Source organism: Phaseolus vulgaris, chromosome 7 (genome assembly GCF_000499845.2).
Source record: "Phaseolus vulgaris cultivar G19833 chromosome 7, P. vulgaris v2.0, whole genome shotgun sequence".
NCBI lineage: Eukaryota > Viridiplantae > Streptophyta > Magnoliopsida > Fabales > Fabaceae > Phaseolus > Phaseolus vulgaris.
The window spans coordinates 3,942,935-3,962,499 of record NC_023753.2 but is presented as its reverse complement, the minus strand read 5'-3'; the positions used below and the strand labels follow the sequence as shown (position 1 = coordinate 3,962,499).

General features: G+C 34.5%; 3 protein-coding genes and 1 pseudogene across 3 annotated transcripts; 2 read left to right on the top strand and 2 right to left on the bottom strand.

Annotated features, from left to right (window-relative positions):
• Positions 1 to 333: 333 nt before the first annotated feature.
• LOC137827725 (probable xyloglucan endotransglucosylase/hydrolase protein 10) lies at positions 334 to 1,966 on the bottom strand. The gene is made up of 4 exons (XM_068634014.1): positions 1,730 to 1,966; positions 1,539 to 1,639; positions 1,269 to 1,462; positions 334 to 897 (listed from the first exon to the last, which is right to left on the bottom strand). The coding sequence occupies exons 1-4, from the start codon at positions 1,917 to 1,919 to the stop codon at positions 495 to 497; spliced, it is 888 nt and encodes a 295-aa protein (XP_068490115.1). The 5' UTR covers positions 1,920 to 1,966; the 3' UTR covers positions 334 to 494.
• Positions 1,967 to 4,034: 2,068 nt separating this feature from the next.
• On the top strand, positions 4,035 to 8,228 carry LOC137827724 (uncharacterized). The gene is made up of 2 exons (XM_068634013.1): positions 4,035 to 4,439; positions 6,327 to 8,228. Exon 2 carries the CDS (start codon positions 6,385 to 6,387, stop codon positions 8,002 to 8,004), a length of 1,620 nt encoding a protein of 539 aa, XP_068490114.1. The 5' UTR covers positions 4,035 to 4,439; positions 6,327 to 6,384; the 3' UTR covers positions 8,005 to 8,228.
• A 1,630-nt stretch (positions 8,229 to 9,858) lies between these two features.
• LOC137828518 (UDP-glycosyltransferase 90A1-like) lies at positions 9,859 to 15,529 on the top strand (annotated as a pseudogene).
• A 2,907-nt stretch (positions 15,530 to 18,436) lies between these two features.
• On the bottom strand, positions 18,437 to 19,247 carry LOC137827983 (agamous-like MADS-box protein AGL62). The gene has a single exon (XM_068634368.1). The coding sequence runs from the start codon at positions 19,245 to 19,247 to the stop codon at positions 18,576 to 18,578; it is 672 nt and encodes a 223-aa protein (XP_068490469.1). The 3' UTR covers positions 18,437 to 18,575.
• Positions 19,248 to 19,565: the final 318 nt, after the last annotated feature.

Below are 19,565 nucleotides of genomic sequence, written 5' to 3'. Positions count from 1 at the left end.
ATTCCTTTAATATTAATATAAGGATTTATATTCAAATCAAATTTAGCTAAAATTATGAATATATTTATTATTTTTAAAGAGAGTTATCAACTCATCTATTTTGCTACTTTTAGTATAAATTGATAAAGCATTTTAAAAATCTTTCAAATTCTTAGTATATAAATTTGTTAAAATTCAAATAATAACATCTTAATTGTAAGTTAATTTAAAATTTTAATAAATCATAATAACATTCTTAATTAGTGTTTTAAACGGTTTTTTGTACAATAGAATAGTCTTTTAAAATCTCAATATCTTCTCACTTTTCTTTAACATAGAAATAAAAAATTGATGTTTCACAATTCTAATATAGTCTTTTAAAAACAGTGGGCAAATGAATCCAGATTTTAACAAATTGGCATTAAACTGAAGAGAACGGTAGCAACACATCTGAAGCTAAAAGCGAAAGGAAAAAGAGAAAAAAGAGAGAGCGAAGCAATGATCCTCCTTTGTGATCAGTATTTGGGAAGAGAACATTCCCTTGGAAGATTGTTTTGGAACCTCTGATTGTCTTGGCAGTAATCATAAATCATGTGGTATTTCCTGACCCATTTGAACCATCTTCTTTGTGTGGATGTGAGTGTGCTAGAGCTGTATTGGTTCCACCAATTCGCAGGGGTAGCTGCTCTGCAAAACCTTGGGTTTCCTTTCCACACACAACCATCAATCTTGTAATTTCTGAATGAAGCTATGAAGGGACCCTTCGTCCAATCAATCTTATCTTGCCCACCTCGTGTAGCCCAGCTATCACCATTCCACAGAGTGGCTTTCAGACTCATTGGCTGCCATCTAGGAAATGCTACACCCTTCTCCGCATGGTTTCTGTACACTCTTACAGGAATCGTATCCACCATTAACCTGCAAAATCCAAAGTAACCTTTTCGAAACACAGTACTTTTTAAGCTTACATGCTATAGAAACTGATATAAAAAGTTAAACATGTTCAACTTTTTTGCTCAAGTGTATCCTTCACAGAGGGTAAAAGACCAATCTGTAGAGATCAGTTTAATAGAAACAGATATTTCTAAGTACGTATATGACTAACCCTGACCATATTCACCTTCAAAAACTTAGGCATATAAAACTTAATCATGTATGTTAGTGCAGTTATGCATATAAAACTGAAGTAATTTACTGGTGTGACTTCCTCTGCCAACCGAGTATAAAGGATTGAGGAGCAATAGAATTAGGCTATAGAAAGATTTCATTGATTGTAGAAGATGGCATACACAATCTGGTGCATATTCCACAACACCGAGTACGTATGAAAGTCCTTTGTTGGATCAAACCACAGATAAATTCTCTCCTCTCGGTTGTCTGTTCCATCTGCGAAAATATTTGTTTGTAGAATATATGGCTGCCCGGAGACATTGCCAAGAAACTCAAAGTCTATCTCATCTCGATTAGGTTGATCAGAGGTAAGCTGTAATAGTTTATTGAGAAGCTTAAATTAGTGTACTTTTATGATTTGATAAAAAGAAGGGTAAAGGGTTGCTTACATAATAGGCCAGGACAGTGCCTGCAGAATCACCTGGCACTAGTTTGATTTGCATGTCAATTTGCCCAAATAAAAACATCTGGTTTGAAGCAAAACCAGCTCCTGCAACAATAATTAACCCGAATTCATAACTAAGAAAGGATATTTGGTTTTGATATTGCAGCTAGTTAAATGAAACTTTATAGTTAGTACCAGATTCTTGGTCCAGTTTCAAGCTCCTTGTCTGTCCATCAGCAGATGTGTTCACATGGGTGGGAGACCATATCACAAAGAAGTCCTTATTGAAGTCTCCTGTTGAAACAACAGATGCAACTGAATCTTGAAACAGACTGGAGGAAACAAACCCGATGAAGAAGATAAGTGCTGTGTGGAAGTTTTTCATGGTTCCTGTGAATGAATATGGCTGAGGGCTCTAACTTGTAAATGATAATTGATGACCCATATGTAGATATTGCATGGGAATGACAATGACAGTTCTGTTAAATTAAGAATATCTTTAGAAGGAAGTAAAGGGAATTTTAGCTGTCCCAATCTTCCTTGACGAGAGTACCTCGATTCGTTAAGTTAAGAGTTCACATTACAACAAACGTTGAGGTAGTGATGACTGCTGTAACCTCCATTTTGAATTTCTCATGTCATTTACGTAAGTTCTTTTTACATGTTTGATAGAATCTCTTCGTTGTTGCCTCAAGTGTTATGAACCAAACATGTTTATTCAGTTGCGTGCTAAAAATCCATATCGAACGGTAAGGAAACTTATTTTGATCGCATTGATGAGAAGAAGGATAATAAAATATGTATCAGTCTTTGGACACACACTTGTGCTTGCTCAGCAGAAAGTTTACGAAATGAGAAGCTGACGACACATTTGCTTTCTTGCCTCCTTAGATTTTCTCCTAAGATAACTTATTTTTAAAGCTTCTATTTTTTCCAAGGGCTTCAAAAGATCTATTCCTTCCCTTCCCTTGCAGGGGACGTTATTGTGTTATTTATACTACAACTCATATCTACATTTTTTATTCCTTGCCTGTTAATAAGCATTCACAAAGAATTTCCTCAAAAAGCAAAAAGTTTATATTCACACAAAAGTAAACTATAGCTTATGTAAAAGTTTATTTAATTTAATTTTTTATATTGTTTAAAATTTTCTTTGGTAGATGTATTTTTTTTATCTTTTAAACTAAATAAAATAACCGTTAAGAAAAAATATTTTTAAATAAATACTACTATTTTGAAATGTTAACCATAAATGGTTTGAGTGAATAAATTAAAACAAAAAGTCTAGAGAAGATAAGGAATTCTTAAAATTTTCATTTGTTTACAATGTTGTCTCCTTAGCAAATCAATTATGTATTTCAATAAGTATTCATTAAAGAAAAGATATAAAACTAAAGTTAAGTTTTTTTTATAGTAAAACTAAAATTAAGTTATGCATATCAGTTTTTTGAAATTAAATGAAAGAATTTATAGAAAGGCGCATAAGTGAACTTAATTTAATTTATTGGAAGAAATTAAATTAGTCCATTAAATTAATGCATATTGGGTGGCAAGCCTTTCAATTTGAGAGTGCATTTAAATAATGTAGGATGAAGCTTGGTCATTTGTTTTCTGTATGAAAAATATGAACCACTTACAATTTTTAATACAATTCTTTTTTATCAGCAATAAAAAAATAAAAAATCACTTGGTCCACAATTTTTAATACAATAATATTACAACTCTCAATATTATTATTTTAATATTTTTATATTATTTTATTTTAAATTTACCTTTTATATATATATATATATATATATATTTTTTTAATATATAAAATTCTAAGGATTTTCAAAATATATATTTACTGAAAGAAAACACGTCGATGAATATTAAAATGTGGGATGCAACTGTCAACCCCACTGTCTATAAATTCTTGAAAATTGTTTGCCTCTTGTTGACAAGAAATAATGTCCTTTTGGGGTTAGTAGGGACGAGAAAAGCTATGTATATTTACATTCTTGCACCAAATTATACTTCAAACTTCACAAGAATAAAATTATTTAATTGTGCAGGTTATTGTCCAAAATAAAAATTGTGCTTCTCTTCTAATAGTTTTCAAATACGAAAATAAATCGTGGAAAGCATTTCTGTAATAAACAAATTTAAATGCGACAACCCACCCAAATATCATTCCAATAGTTGAATGCAATAAAAAAGAAAATGCAAGATAATATATATGCAGCAATATAAACTTGTTTATATTTTATAAACCTTGCACCAATAATAAATATATTTTTAGTTTCTGAAAGTATATTTTTTATCTTTAAGAAGGATTCTCAATTCTTACTTCATGCAAAATCCTTTTTCTATTGTTTTAGTCTTTTTAATTTTTAGCTCATGTCTTATAGATATAATTTATTTTAGTTTAATTATTATATAGACTAAAATAAAAAAATACTTAAAAAGATAATAAGAATAAAAAAGATAGTTTTAGTGTAAGTGAAAATAATATTAACCTGTGAAAGTAAGTCTAGAATAACTAAAGATTTCTTGATGCTGAGTGCTTGCTTGATTTTGTGAAACATTTACAAATATGTTTAGCTTCTCACTGAACAGATGGAGAAGAGGGCAAATTTATAATTTGTGCATCCAAGAATGAAGAAAAGGACAATGGTTTTTATGGTGAGCCTGGTGAGTGTGGGTTAAGGGTACGGTTAAGACTCAGAAGGAGGTCAAAGGGCAAGGCAAGTTCCTTGTTTTAGATCCCTGTGTTGCTCACTACCACTCATGCTTCTCATGAAACCCCTTTGACATCTAAATCCTTAAATCACACCACTTTCGTCTTGGTCTCACCTTCTCAACTCCCTCTCACACACCCTTTCTTTCTCCTTCTGCTTCTGCTTCCTTCTCTGTGCTCATTCAGGTAATTTTTTATCCCTTATCTAATTTTCTTTCCTTTTCCATTCTGGAAGATGGATTCGTGTGCTGAACTCATTTTAGAACGGGAGAAGGCTGAATCTCTATTCAAAATTCAATTTTTTTAAGGAACTTATATCTGTTTGCCCCTTTCACATTTTTTGCTTTGGAATGGTTACAACCCTTGAAGCTTGCTCTTGACGAAAATGGGGTTTTACTGGGAAGGGGAAAAAAAAATCTGAGGATGTGCTTATATTCGGATTAATCTGTCTTGAACTTCTCTTGTCTTGAGATTCTCGGTGATTGTTGAGTGTGGGATATTTTTTTTGCTTGTGGGGGGAGGGGGGTTTTGTGGATTTCGTGTGGTTTCTTATCTATGCCTTCTTTGCATTTTGTTCCTTTGGGTGATTGTTTTCCTGAAACCCCATGGTACTGGTTTTTCTCTTGTCTTGCAAATTATTGATTTTTTTTTTGTGGTGGAAGTGCATAGCATAATACTGAAATTAACTATTACGCTATAGAGTTGATTTACCTAGTAACATAATTGAGGATGTCACTTGCCGTGGAAGTTGAGAATGAAAATTCGACCCTATTAATGTGTAGTTTAAAATGGTTTTGCTGAACATGGTTTTCTGGAATTGGAAAATCTCTTGGGGAAAAGTACCTTAATTGGAATGTGTCTCAGAGGCATGGGTACTCCTAAAACCATGCTGTATCCGAACCAGGTTTATACTCATATCCTACTCATTGGGTACTAATAGCTACGCATCAGAAATATTTTACAAAAAGAATGGATACTTGGACCTGTACCCAAGTCATTCAAATAAAAGAGAATATCTTGGCCAATTTGATTCCTTGCAGGCTAGATGGAACTTGAAACCAAAAGAATGGTGGGTCATGTATAGTGTTGCAATTTCTAGGCTTCAATAAATTGCATTGAAACTCTTTTACAGTCATCACTGTCTTCTTGTTGAGAGGAACTAAAACATATCCATTTATTCATTCTATGAAAAGAAATAGGTTTAATCCGAAAGGAACTAAAGATTTAGTTTTTCTATATAGAAATATTTGTCTCCCCCAATAAAAGAGTAATAATCATAAAGAGGGTAAAAACTAAATATGGGAAATTGATGGAGATGAATGAGATCCACACACTTGAAGGTGCTGAAGCTTTTGGCATATACTAGTCTTTCTGGTGATGAACTAGATTTGAAAGAATGTTTTTTCAAAGATGTTGGAGAAGAAAATGATGAGATTAACACTGCTAAAGTGTGATATCATAGTTATGTTTAGGTCTTGTATCTTTTTTAAAAATTACATTTTTTTAGTTTTTTATTATGAGATATGTTTTGGTCGTCTTGATTTCATGTTATATTGTAAATTATGTTTTTTCATGTTTTTACTATTTATAGAATGTGATCATATTTATAATTAGTTATATTCTTTATATATGTGTGTGTGTGTGTATATATATATATATATATATATATATATTAATGGACCGTACCCCAATTTGTTTGAAAATGTCATATTAGGTGCTGGTATCGCACCCGGATCCATGCAACATAGGAATGTGTTAGATCTGCATTTTTAGAAAATTTCTTTTGGTATAATCTGCCTTTTGTGAGTGAACCATAATTGTTTACAGCTTTTTCTCCACAGTTGTACCAACAGAAAAAATGTTTTGAAATGGAGCAAAATTTGTGTTTTCCCTTTAATTCCTTTTTCTTTCTACATTTCTTTGTTGGGTCAATGAAGGCTCTGAAGTGTTTGATAGATACAAACACTTGGGATACTTTAAGCTTATTATATGTGTTTCCTTTGTAATTATATCTTTACTATAATGAGCATAGCTTACACTGATCCTTAATATTGCTTTTCCTGTCCGAAGCAGATTGCCTGTCCTTGCCATTTTGGAGAAGACAAATCAGGGGTTTCCAAATAAGTTAAACATGATAAAACGATTTCCAACTAGGAATCATAGGTCCAAAGGCATCAAGGTAAAACATGTTCTGCAAATTCTCCTGTTGCTTGGCGTTTGCTTCTGGTTGATCTACCAGGTTAAGCACAATCATGATAAGAAGAAGGAATTTGACAAGAAGGATACAAAACTTTCTGTCAGTACCCAGGGAGATCCGATCCTGAAACTTGGTAGAAGAGACCTTCTTCCAGGTAAGCATGACGAAAGTCAGAATGAAAAACATGAGGAAGATGAGGAAGATGAACATGTTGAAGAGGATGAAGAAAATAAACATGACCACGAAGAACAGGAAGATGGAAGCAAGCATGAAACTGAAGAACACAATGATAACAATCATGAAGGCGAAGAACACGGGGAAGAAAAAAATAAACATGGAGCAGAAGAGCAGGAGGAGGACGAAAACAAAAATGAAGATGTTGAAGATGAAGGAAGAGGGGTAGGAGATGATGAGATTGATGAAAATGATCAAGAGAAATCAGAGGTGGATACTACTGATCGTGAAGATGAATTCTTGGACGAAGAGAAAGAGAAAGAAGAGTCTGATGAGAAGGAGAACGGAAATGGGGATGAGGAAAAAGGGGGTTTAGTTGAAAACCACAACAATCATGAGGCGCGGGAGGAAAATTACAAGGGGGATGATGCTTCTAGTGCTGTGGCTCATGATACTCATGCAACTAGCACTGAAATTGAGACAGTTAGCTTGGAAAACTCTGATGTAAACTCAGAAATGAATATCACAAAATCTGAAAACGAGACAACTTACTCAGATGAAAATATCAGGAATCAAAATGATTCAGATTTGAGGGCTTCAGAAGGTGATGTAATAGATGGGATTTCTTCAAATGAAACTTCTGTTAAAGTGACTGAAAATAATACTTTGTCCTACCCTGTGGATGATAGCTCGTATCTAAACAAAACAACCTCAACAAACTCTGACAGCCACTTGGAATCAAGCAGTAATCTGACAGTAGTGACCACAGGAGTGAACAATAACTTTACTGGAACTGGTAATGACAGTACGATTTCATCTGAACAAAATAAAACAGTGATACTAGTTGAATCTGACCAAGCTCAGAGCACCACGAACAACACAACAAACACTGAAGATGTCAAAATTGTGCAAACAGAGGGATTAGAGCAGAGTGGCAGTGGAAATTCTGAAGAAAAGCTGCATAATACTGATTCTGCTGACTCTGTTAAAACTGCAAATGGAGATGCAGCTGCAGGAGAATCATCTAATCTAGCAGCTTCAAATGCAACTGAGAACCCTTACAGAAATGAGAGGTCTGAATCTGATAGTTCTGAAAGTGACAAGTCCGAAGGCAACAATGAAACGAGTGAAACTCAGAATGCTGATGCCATGAAGGATGAAACGTCCGAAGGAAACACTCAAACAGGTGAAACTGATGAAACATCAGACTCTTCCTCTGCCAATGAAACTTTGGATCCAGCTGAAATAGATCCCATCGATTCTTCTGATTCTTCTGATAATCGTATCCATGAGGATGCGGCCAAAGCTCAAACTGATCTTGATACATTGCCAGATATCAGAAATGAAGTAGATGACAGTGATGAAACTGCCGCAGAGTGAAGTGGAAAGAAGGTCATAGGGTTCTTGAAAAGAACTCTTTCAGTTTTTCTTCTGACCCAGTTGTTAGAACCTGTTTGCTTGACACAAAATTGTGTCAAGACAAGAACTTTTAAGACGCAAACACAGTTTAGAGGATATTTTTTATGATTGTATCAAGGTCTGGGTGTGTGTAATTTATTGCTACATTCCACTGTACTACTTTTGTTCCACTTATTTTTGCGCCATTTTCTCGTTCTTTCTATTCTTTCCCTAGGCCATTTTTTTATTACATTAGTTCTCACTGGATAAACTTTTATACGAGTTACTAATAGAAGAAAAAAATAAAATATAAGTCGATTTTAACTTCCGCATTACTGCATGTTTTTACTGTTTATGGCTTTAACTCAACGTTTATTTTTTGAAGGAATGAATAAATATTCTCTTTATAACATGATATTACCAACACTTCCACCAATAAGCTCTCTAATCTCAACCAAACATTATCCATAATGAAAAAGGTTGAAATGAACTAGATCTCACATTATTTTTATTTTTATTTTTCAATTTTCTTTTCTTTTCTTTTTTTTTTTAATTCATTTGATGAAATCCTCGTGATTCATTTCCCCCTGTCCTTTTAATATGTGTAAAGTGTCGAAGCACAATATGTGAGATTTCCTTTTAATACAACTTTTCGTGAGATGGAGTAATATTGTATCACCTAATGTAGAGCTTGTGGTCTATCAAAGTTTGGTGCCAACTACTAGTAGTAATGTCGAATGTTTGATTTCAACAATTTATTGTTGTAATAAAGTTTATATTAAGAACATCGTAATTATGTACGAAACTTATATGAGTGTTTTTCTACTTCAAATAAATTTCCCCATGTTATATTATATGAGATTTTATTTTACCAGTTTTTGGTTCAATAACAAAGTCTTGTATCTATTTTTGTAACTTTTTGCTCAAAAATCAATTTTGTATTGGTGTTGATATTGAAATATCGTTTTATATTATTAAGACTAAGGTATTGTGTATGAAAATGTGTTCTCAATTTTTAAAGCTATATTGTATCGTATCCACCTATTATAATAAGAGCTTTTTTTACAAAAGTAAATTTTAAATTTTATAAATATATCATATAAAATTGATTCTAATAACCCATTTTTCTACCTCAATTCAGACCATCATGTATTACCAAACCAAACATAGAACAGATTGGTTAATTCAGACCATTATGTACGATTTCTATTATAAATACGATTTATAAAAGTCTCCGCAACCAAACATTACTTCTATATAAATATTTTACAAAACTTTTTTTTCCATTTCAATAGAAGTCTATCTGTACATGACGACAAAATTGCACCATTTCCTTAAAATTTCCCATAAACAACATATCCTACAGACTATGCAGATAAGGTCAGAATCCGACAAACAATAGATACGTTAAGATTTTTTATTATTATAAAAGTCAACAGTTTGACTGCAGACATGATTTGAGTCGTTAATTGGATGAAAACTAATTAACGGGTTAAGTGATGAAGGAAAAAAAAACGGCCACCATAAAGTTAAATTAAAATAATATGAAAATTAATACGAATGTTGATGACTAATATAAAAATAAAAATTATGTTAATGTAACATATATATTTAACACAGTAGAAACAGAAAAAAAAAATTAATGAAAAAGAGGATAGAAAGGCGTGAGATGACATCCAGTGGTTTAAATAAAAGAAATGTGTGGAACAGAACCCAAATCACTAAAATTACTACAGCTAAAGTTAACAGTAATTTCTCATCCATGAATGTTGAGGACGAACCATGTTAATTCACTGGTTCAGCAACACACAGAAGGCTAGCCTCAAAGACAAGGAAATGGAGTCTCAGTCTGAAGGGTCCTCTTCCACGCTCCACGCTGTCATATTTTCATTTATGTCCATAGGCCACACCTTACCCCTTCTCAACTTCGCCCGCCTCCTCCTCCGTCGTAACGTGGCGGTCACCGTCTTTACCACCCACGCAAATTGCCTCTTCATCTCTCATAACCTCTGTTGGAGATCCCATATCGACTATAGATTAGAGTCTTTCATAGTATATAAGTGGGTGCAAACCTCATCCCATTTAACCGATTTTATGGGGTTGAGTTAGGCTTAAAGTCCACTTCGTAATATGGTATCAGAGCTCTTCGAATGAAGAGTTCTGCTGCGCTTCTCTCTTATTTTTATTTCCCTCTTTGCTGTTCTTGGTTTTTTTTCCTGTTCTCTTTCAAAATCTTGATTGGTTTTAAAAATCTTTTAGGCAATGTTTAATGAAAACCCTAAGCTTCATAGTCTTAATAGTAGTCACACTATTACATGCAATTTTTGTGGTAAATATGGTCATACTGAGGCTGTTTGTTTTCGCAAAGTGGGTTTTCCTTCTGGTAATGTTAAAACCTCAAAGTTTTCTTTTACTAGAAAAGTCTGCAGTTTTTGTAATCGTCTTGGCCACACTGTTGACACCTGTTATAAAAAGCATGAGTTCCCTCCTGGCTACAAATTCACCAATTGGACATCCCAAGCCAATAATATGATTACTACTGACACTTTTTCTGAGCTTTTTCCTAAAGAACAGGATGTAAAGGGGATTCAACTTACATCACAACAGTGCCAATTCCTTACCAACATTTTGCGTCAGCAAAACCTTGAGGATCCTGCCCCTCACACTCAAATTAATCAAGTCGGCACCATCTCTACGGATGAAATCCCCAATACTGAGCATTCTTCAACATGTAAGTTTCTCTCTTCACTATGTTCTATAAAAGAATCTTGGATTATTGATTCTGGTGCCACTGATCATGTTTGTCACAATTTCAACGTTTTTACTACTTATACTAAAATTAAACCTGTCTTAATTAGTCTTCCAAATGGCCAAATTGTTTATGCCACATATTCTGGTTTAGTACGTTTTTCTGATCAGTTTTATTTGTCTGATGTGTTATACGTGCCTCATTTTCAATTAAACTTAATATCTGTTTCTAAACTCACACACCAACTTAAATGCACTTTAACTTTCACTTCAACCCACTGCATTATACAAGACAATCTCACTCAAGAGACGATTGGTACAGTTAAAGCCACCGCTGGCTTATACCTTGTCACTACCTTGCCTGCTTCTAGTCATTCTAAACCGCATTGTATTGCTCCTTTTATTAATTGCAATATCATAGACAAAACACTATGGCATTATAGACTAGGACACCCTTCACATGAAAGATTACATGTCTTAAGCAAACAATACTCTTTTATTACTGTTGATACTCATCATGTATGTGACACTTGTAGTCGTGCAAAACAGAGAAAACTTCCTTTCACTTTAAGTAATATTGTTACCTCTGCTATTTTTTATCTTGTACACTTTGATATTTGGGGACCATGTTCCATAATTTCTATGCAAGGTTTTCATTATTTCTTGACTATTGTTGATGATTACTCACGTTATACTTGGGTTATTCTGCTGCATAACAAATCTGAAGTGCGTCAACACATCATTAACTTCACTGTTTTCGTTCAAAATCATTTCAAAACTAATATCAAAACGATTCATACTGACAATGGTGTTGAGTTTGCTATGTCAAATTTTTATGCTTCAAAGGGAATTATACATAAAAAATCTTGTGTTGAAACACCACAACAAAATGGCATTGTAGAACGTAAACATCAACACATACTAAATGTAACCCGGGCTTTACTTTTTCAAGCAAATCTTCCTCCTATTTTTTGGGAATTTGCTGTAAATCATGTTGTTTTCTTAATAAATGTTATTCCTACTCCATTACTTGATAACATCACTCCTCATGAAAAGTTGTTTGGAAAACCATATGACATTTCCTTTCTAAAAGTGTTTGGTTGTCTCTGTTATGCTAGTAAAAAATTAGATGATAGATCTATCAAAGGTATTTTTCTTGGCTTCCCGCAAAATACAAAAGGTTATATTATCTTAAATTTAAAGTTTCATAGCATAGAGATATCAAGACATGTAATCTTTCATGAAAACCACTTTCCATATAAATTGGACAGTGGCTTGCCTAAGGACCCTAACACTTTTTCTCTCCCTATTTCTAATGCATATAATTCTGCTTTTGATTTTTTTTCTGATACTGCACCTCCTGTCGAGCCATGTGCCTCTACTCCTGCACCCAATACTGTTCCTCTACCAGCCTCATTATCCTATGATCTTCCAACAAACAGTGCCTCTGCTCCTGCATCCAACATTGCACCTCCATCAGAATTATCACCGCTTGCATCTCCAGGAAGCATTTCACCTCAATTTCCAAGAAGATCAGCTCGTCCTCACCGACAACTTGCCTATCTTGCAGATTTCCACACTGCAACCAACACTGTAAGTAGTAGATATCCTATTCATAATTACTTGTCTTACAATTCCTTATCTTCCAATTTTAGAAATGTTATTTCCTCTATCAATTCTCATCCTGAACCTCGGACATATAACGAAGTCTCCAAACATGCTTCTTGGCAATCTGCCATGCAAGATGAGCTTCAAGCTCTTGCTGCTAACCATACTTGGCAACTTACCCCTCTCCCTTCAGGAAAGAAAACTATTGGTTGTAAATGGGTATAAAAAATCAAATACCATTCTGATGGCACTGTTGAGCGCCACAAAGCTAGAGTTGTTGCCAAAGGGTTTACCCAACTTGAAGGACTTGATTTCTTAGACACTTTTGCACCTGTTGCTAAACTCACTACCCTCCGCCTTCTACTTGCTATTGCCACTACCAAAAAGTGGATTTTAAAACAACTTGATGTCAATAATGCATTTCTTCATGGTGATCTCCATGAAGAGATATACATGACCCCCCACCTGGCCTCTCTCTTCCTTCTCCCCAGCATGTTTGCAAGCTTCAACGGTCTTTGTATGGCCTTCGTCAAGCTGGTCGTCAATGGTACGCCAAACTTTCTACTTTTCTTTTATCAAATAATTACTCTATTTTTGTTGCTGATCACTCTCTTTTTCTTAAATATAATAATGATAAACTCACTGTTATTCTTATTTATGTTGATGACTTGCTCTTAACTGGTGATGACACGGAGGAAATCAATACAATTACTGCATCCCTTCACCATCACTTCAAGATAAAAAAATTTAGGTAATCTCACTTACTTTTTGGGACTGGAAATTGCTCGCAACAGTACTGGTCTTCATTTAAGTCAACGCAAGTATACTCTTGATCTCCTTCAAGAAACTGGCATGCTTGACTCTGCACCTGTGGCCACTCCTATGACTCACACCTCCCGTCTCTCTCCCGACCAAGGCACACCTCTCGATGTTGATGCCACTTCTCAATACAAAAGACTCCTTGGACGTCTAATTTACTTAACCAACACGCGACCAGACATCGCCTTCGCTGTCCACAATTTAAGCCAATTGATATATGCACCCACAACTCATCATCAGCAAGCTGTCTCACGTCTTTTGCGTTACCTCAAGGGCACCCCTGGTGAAGGACTATATTTTTCTCACACTAGTTCACTTCACCTTTGTGGTTTTAGTGACTCTGACTGGGCAACATGTCCTACCACACGCAAATCTGTCACTGGATATTCCATCGGAGACTCCCTAATATCATGGAAATCAAAGAAGCAGTCAACTATCTCCCGCAGCTCCTCTGAAGCCGAGTATAGAGCCCTTGCCACCACCACATGTGAGTTACAATGGTTGTCTTACCTCCTTCAGGATCTACATCTTCCTCTCTCCCAGTCTGCAACCCTGTACTGTGACAACAAATCTGCCCTTCAAATAGCTTCCAATCAAGTTTTTCATGAAAGGAACCAAACATATCGAAATTGATTGCCACCTAGTTCGTGAAAAACTTAACTCGGGTCTCCTCAAACTACTACCCATTACTTCTGCAATGCAAGTTGCTGACATATTCATCAAGTCCCTTGCTTCCGCACAATTCTCTACTCCCAAATCCAAGCTGGGCCTAACAAATATCTACTCCCCAGCTTGAGGGGTGTTAATATATTTAATTTTCTATTTTAAGTTATTGGGCTTTGTTTGTTTGACCCAACTTTCCTTTTCTGTTTCCGCTAGGTCTTAATCTTTTTCATATATATATACACCATGTATTTTACTCTCTAATATACAACTGAATAAAAGTTTCTTTTATATTTATTTTTCTCTACTCATCAAAACCTCTCTTTCTTCATTACGATTACGTGCGATTACGTACGCTACATTAGCATCACATCAGACAAGGAATATTCATCTTTCATTTACTGTAATAACCTCAAAGATACCGCAGCAGCAGTCATCGACCTCCCTTTCCCCAGCAGCGTGCCGGAAATCCCCGTCGGCGTTGAGAGCACTGACAAGCTTCCCTCCACGTCCCTCTTCCACGCCTTCGCCACCTCCACGTCCCTCATCAAGCCACACTTCGAACTCGCGCTCCAACTCCTTCCGCCTGTCTCCTTCATGGTCTCTGACATCTTCCTCTGGTGGACCCTTGACTCCGCTTCCAAGTTCGGCTTCCACAGGTTCGTCTTCGACGGCATGTCCAATTACTCCCATGCCCTTATCCAAGAAGCCTTTCGGATTGGACTCCTGAGTGGACCCCTCCACCCGGAGGAGTTGGTACCGCTGACTCGGTTCCCTGGTATTAGAGTCAGCAAGAACGATTTCGACCCAGCGTTTCAAGACAAAGATCCTCACAGCTTGTTCAATGTGTTCTTAAACAAAGTGCATACGGCAATGTTAAATAGTTACGGCAATTATTTTGAACAGCTTCTACGAGCTTGAGCCTGTCTTTGTAGATTACATGAACGCAGAAATTCCTTTACGGTCATGGTGTGTTGGGCCTCTTTGTCTGGCTTGTCCAGAAAAGAAAACTCCCGAAAAATCGGTTTGGGTGCAGTGGCTGGACCACAGGCTTGAAGAGAAACGTTCAGTTCTGTACGTGGCGTTTGGGTCTCAGGCTGAGGTTTCGTCTGAGCAGTTGGTGGAGATAGCGAAGGGGTTGGAGCAGTCGACGGTGAATTTCATGTGGGTGTTGAAAGGGGATGAGCAAGAGTTACCGAGTGGGTTCGAGGAGAGAGTGAAAGGGAGGGGGATGTTGGTGAGGGAGTGGGTGGATCAGAGAGAGATACTGATGCATGAGAGTGTGGAGGGGTTTGTAAGCCATTGTGGGTGGAAGTCGGTGTTGGAGAGCGTGTGTGCTGGTGTTCCTATTTTGGCGTGGCCCTTGTGTGCAGAGCAGTTTGAAAACGCGAGAATGGTGGAGGAGGAGATTAAGGTGGGTTTGAGGGTGGAAACGAGTGATGGGTCGGTGAGAGGGTTTGTGAAAGGGGAAGCATTGAGGAAGACGGTGAGGGCGGTTATGGAAGGAGAAGAGGGGAAGGAAGTAAGAAGGAAGGTGATGAAGCTTGGTGAGATGGCACATAAGGCCTTGGAAGAGGGTGGTTCATCGCAGTCCTCTTTAGACTTCCCTGCTTCATGAGGCATGCAAGCTTCACCAGAAACTAACAGAGCCTGAATGGAAAGAAAGAAACGATATGATTGGAAACAAAACACGAAGGAAAACAGAAGACAGTTGAATTTAATGTATTATTGAAAAATAGTTTGAGTTAGCATTTAAATAGAGCATCATGGATTGCATCACTCGTGGTTCAATTATTTGTAATCCAATATGTTAGTTAGTGTTTAAACTCCAATGCCATTCAATATTTCTTTACCAAAATCACAAACTAATTTTTTTAAAACAACTAAACTGTTTCTTATTTTATATTTTGATTTATTTCTTATTTAATTATAATTTCTATAATTATAAAAATATTAAAATTTATTAAAATATGATTTAGAGGCGTATCATTTATACAATAATAAAATACCTTAACATTATTTCAATTTATTGTCATCAATTTATATGATTTTTATTGCCTTATAAATGTTGTGTAGTAGTCTACACATTTTTTTTCTTCATATTTTTATCTATTTTTCTATCTTTCATATGTAGTAATTTTATTTAGGAATAATTGTATTTCTTGTACTCTATGGGCTAGTGTGCTGGTGAAATGAACCAGGATCTATCTTGGTGCAACTTATAGGGAAAAGTTTCTTTTTGACACTCAAAAATAATATAACATGCATTTGAAAACCAAATATAATAATAATATTTTAAATTAAAAAATAAAATAAATATGATTAAAATAATAGTTTATTAGGTTGTGACGTGAATGTGTTTTAATGTGTAGGTATCAAAGTAACATCACCCCAACTCTTACCTTCAATTTTTGTTATCTTGCAATTGTGTTAGAGAACGTTATATTATTAATCCTTCCCAAATTTATATACCTTATTTATGTTGTAAAATACTTAGTTTCTTTATGTTATTTATTATTTCATTTGTAGAACAAGCAAAATTTTCAAATGCATATACAAGATAAAGAATGGTGATTATATATTATGAATCTTAATGAAAACATTGATAATAGAGAGAGGTAATTTTTTTTTTCCATTTTATAAAGAATTAAAAATTTTAATTTTAATTCATTGTGTTGCTAGCTGTCTGTTTATTCTTACAGCAATAAACTTCAAAATGACCTTTCTTTCTCTATCCAGATGTTAACACAGACTTATGTTTCCATGATTGACAATTTTCTCCAAACTCCTAATATAGGACGATTTTCTACTTCATTAAATGATCTCATATGAAATTTGATTTGATAGATAGAAATAACAATAATAATTTTCAATAAAACTTATTTTATTTATAATGTGCCTATTGGTTAGTTTATTACGATAATTGAGATTGATACATATATGAGGTTGGTACCATACTTAAAGCTGAAGAATGAAGAAGTTAGGTCCAAATTTTATGTGAAAATTAAAATAGAGAGATAGAATTTGGAACCAATTCTAGAAAGATATACAATGTAGCATGTGTGTAACTAAACTATTTCGTGAGGTGATGTTTTTTTAATTCAAATACATTAAATTATTTCATTATAATAGTTTTGTTTTTCTTAATTTTGGTATGATAAAAAATATTGTTATTTTTTTAGTTCAGTTAGCTTTTAGTTTAGTTCGAAATAGTTTTTTAAAACTTAATATGGTGTGATAAACTAAAGGAAAGTATGGTTAGTTTCTTTTGCCCATTATTTTTACTTTTATTTAATTCATATCTCTTTACATTTCTTTCCCCCTTTCTCCTAGCCCAAGAAACAGCCATATTTATTCCTTCTACAGAAGAACATTCTATATTTTAATCACTTTATTCATATTCCTCAATATTATACCTCATATTTTATTAAAACCTTAAAGTTCACCGTTTATATGTTAAGATTCTATGGATATGGATTACTATAAACTCATATAATGAAATAGATTTCAAATGAATTCGTATAAATTTATACATGAATTATAAATGGGTGAAATTTGGTATCATTGATTCGAATCTCATGATTCAATGATATTTTTTTTTGTTTCTATAATTTATTTTACCAATTCTTTTAAGAGAAATTGAAAGTTTCATAAATGTAAAATATTATAAATAAAAAGTAATCAAAAGACCAAATTTATAAGAGTTTATTTGTAACCAACCCTTGAACACATTTTATTTGGATATTTAAATTGCATTTTTTTCATTATTTTAAAACAGGTAACAAAAGTTAGATGAAACTGATGCTTTTTGATTTGAGATTCAGAGTTAACTTAAATTTAACCATTTATAATCTGATATGTTGATATTTTTATATATCATCTACAAGATATGGTGTCCTTCATCAAACTTCATGATTTAAATCTTGTTATTTAAAGGATGAATTTTAGGTCTTTACTATCATTTTAAGTCAATTCAATCTAATTCCTGTTGTTACTTTTGAATCTGAAGAATATTTGGTTTTAAAAGGAAAATAGTTAATAAACTAAAATGGTTGCTTCGAATATAAGCACACTTTAGTTAATATGTATAATTCAAATATAAGTTAAACAAAAATTAAATAAATTATATTTTCAGGGTTAAATTTGATTTGATTAGTTTAAAATTAACTCTCTATTAAGCAACCTTTTCTTTGAGAGTTTCTTAGATTGAGAGAACAAAAAGTTTACAGAACGAACTCCACTCATAAGCTCAAAGAATCAGTCACCACCCGTCTTCTTTTGCATCTATCTCCATCTTTTCTTCTTCAAGAGTAGTACTTATACACGTTTAATCTTCTCATTCAATGAATATTCGCAATAAAAAATGGTATTTTGTGTTGTTGAAAAAAAAGCTCTTGAAAGGGAAAAACTCACCTTACTCAAGAAGAAAGAGACTAGTGAACAAGCAAGGGCAAGCGAGTAAGATCAACGAAGAATCATTTAATTATTTTTAAATGTAGTGACAAATATCTTGAATAATGAAATCTGTATATATCTAAAGAACAACAAAATGAAAAGGTGAAGTTTTATTCCCTTGTCCAGAGCCCCTGATTAATTAGATATAAAGGACATTATTTTCAACAGTGTTTTTTTTTTTGTATCAGCAAAGCCTTATCAGTGTTTCTGATTCACCCCTCTGAATCCAAAAGCAGTAATCCGAAAAGAATGGAACAAGATCAAAGATACCCAGTTCGAAAGGAGAGATAATGGGCATTAGGAAGTGCAATCCCAACATCAGGTTTGTTATCAAAGGCATCATACCGTTCAAGTGCACCAAATCCATGATTAGGTCCAAGAATTGACGAAGAAGAAGATATAGCAGAAGAGTGGTCAATCATGAATTTGGTGGCATGTTTTTCTATGTTCTTCTTGAGCTCTTCAATGGAGGCCTTTAGCTGGAGCAGCTCATGCAATCCAAGCTCATCAACAGGGCCCTCCCACCAAAACTGCCTCTGCCTAGCTTTGCTGACATGGTCCAGATCATCCCCTCGCTTCTTTTCAACCTCCAAGAGGTTAAAAACCTGAGTGAGTTGCATGTTGAGATCACGAACATTCGCATTTCGATGAGCCTCAACGAGGTGGTGCGCACTGGAGTCTTGTGGAGGGTTCCGTGTGGTGTAGCGATCGATGAGGGACTCAACTTCTGGATGCCCAAAAGAGAAGGCCTTATCAGCAGGAGAGAAAACCACGATTGCGATCTCTACTCCACAAAGGGTGCAAAGTTCACTCGCTTTCTTGAACACTCCTGAACGACGTTTAGAGAACGTAACTTGCAAATGACTCTTCTTAGGTATTTTCTCTATTGGGATCTTTTGACGACCCAAACTAGACTTTTTAATCTTCGACATGCTCCAACAGACACACACACAATACCTCCTTTTCGCATTGCTCTGTTTTATATCACTAAATCTTTGTTTTCCACCTGTCCCAATTAATTTTCCTTTTTATGTCTTTTATTTCTTTTTATTATTACTCCTAAACGAGGAAGTTATATAATCTTTGCTCTTAATATGTGATTATGGTACCAGACCAAATTAGAAGATATCAAAATTTTCAGTAAGTGATCTACATATAAAAAGCTGCATTAACTTTCTCTTCATTACGTTGACAAATTATATACGAAACGAAGGTGTCCAAAATCATGAATATGTACACTCATAGGTATA

Excerpts from the sequence above, each read along its gene's own strand:
- LOC137827725 (XM_068634014.1), bottom strand. The coding sequence starts at position 1,919 with ATGAAAAACTTCCACACAGCACTTATCTTCTTCATCGGGTTTGTTTCC. Across the intron at positions 1,640-1,729 it reads GAAACTGGACCAAGAATCTG|GAGCTGGTTTTGCTTCAAAC; the intron begins GTACTAACTATA and ends TTATTGTTGCAG. Across the intron at positions 898-1,268 it reads TGGAATATGCACCAGATTGT|GTTAATGGTGGATACGATTC; the intron begins GTATGCCATCTT and ends TGGATTTTGCAG.
- LOC137827724 (XM_068634013.1), top strand. The coding sequence starts at position 6,385 with ATGATAAAACGATTTCCAACTAGGAATCATAGGTCCAAAGGCATCAAG.
- LOC137827983 (XM_068634368.1), bottom strand. The coding sequence starts at position 19,247 with ATGTCGAAGATTAAAAAGTCTAGTTTGGGTCGTCAAAAGATCCCAATA.